The sequence below is a fragment of the Helobdella robusta genome (genome assembly GCF_000326865.2).
Source record: "Helobdella robusta unplaced genomic scaffold HELROscaffold_116, whole genome shotgun sequence".
Lineage (NCBI taxonomy): Eukaryota > Metazoa > Annelida > Clitellata > Rhynchobdellida > Glossiphoniidae > Helobdella > Helobdella robusta.
In genome coordinates, this window is record NW_008703643.1 from 130,246 (window position 1) to 131,400 (window position 1,155).

At 31.0% G+C, this 1,155-nt stretch overlaps 1 protein-coding gene across 1 annotated transcript in view; it reads right to left on the reverse strand.

The window, feature by feature from the left end:
- The window catches only part of HELRODRAFT_186277 (hypothetical protein), a 19,742-nt gene that overhangs the window by 15,787 nt on the left and 2,800 nt on the right, over window positions 1-1,155 (reverse strand). The window contains exon 4 of the mRNA XM_009013306.1: window positions 888-1,014. Within this exon, the coding sequence (XP_009011554.1) occupies window positions 888-1,014 (127 nt within the window). The remainder of the gene's footprint in view (window positions 1-887; window positions 1,015-1,155) is intronic.

Sequence of the window (1,155 nt, forward strand, 5' to 3'; positions counted from 1 at the left end):
CACCAAATTAACAAACTGACAGACAAACAAACAAACTTTTGCATAACAACTCAGGTGGGATTTGCAATCACCAAACAAACAAGCAAACAAAAAAACAAACAGAAAAACAAACAAAAAAACAAAAAAACAAACAAACAAAAAACAAACAAAAAAACAAACAAAAAAACAAACAAAAAAACAAAAAAAACAAACAAAAAAACAAAAAAAACAAACAAAAAAACCCTTGCATAACAACTAAGGTGGGAATTGTAATCAAAAGAGCATTAAAATTAACACACTGTTAATAATGGCTCCATTAAAATACTAACTGCCACAAACACACAACAACAACAAAGACAACAACAACAACAACAATAATAATAATAACAATTACAACAATAAGAATAACAACAAAGACAACAACAACAATAATAATAATAACAACGACGACGACAACAACAACAACAATTACAATGGAACACCAAAAACAATCTAATCTTAACAAATAAATAATAAAAAGCAGGTAAAGAGAGAGGTTCAGGCAAGACCAAAACATAACAGCATACAAGAGCAGCAGGGGACAGATTACAAAAATGCAAACATGCATAACTTTTTTTAAAAACATTATCCATCTATCTGTTTATTCAATGCTTTTTAAACCACATCACATCATGAAAAAAAGCATATATGACAGAAACATTTACACAAACATACACATACATACACGCAAACAAACATGCCTACACATACACACACACAGACACACACATACATACACACATTCACACACAAACAAATAAATATACAAACAAACATTCATACAAATACACAAACAAACAAACAAACAAAATAAACATACATACATACAAAATAAACATGCATACATACAAACAAACAAACATACAAACCACTATATTATCGAATCCACACTGTTCTTTGGCAAGACCAAGCAATGGCTTGACAGCTTCAAGGAGTGTCGTCTTGCCGCACGTCTTCAATATGATTCGATCCTTTGATACAAACATGCTGCTCTCACTGTCAGGTCGCGTGTGTGTGTTTGTTTTGTGTTTGTTTGTTTGTATGTATGTTTGTTTGTGTTTGTATGTTAGAATTTCTTTGTTCACGCTTGTTGCTTTGTTTGTTAGCTTGTTTGTTTGTTTGCTTGTTAGCTTGTTT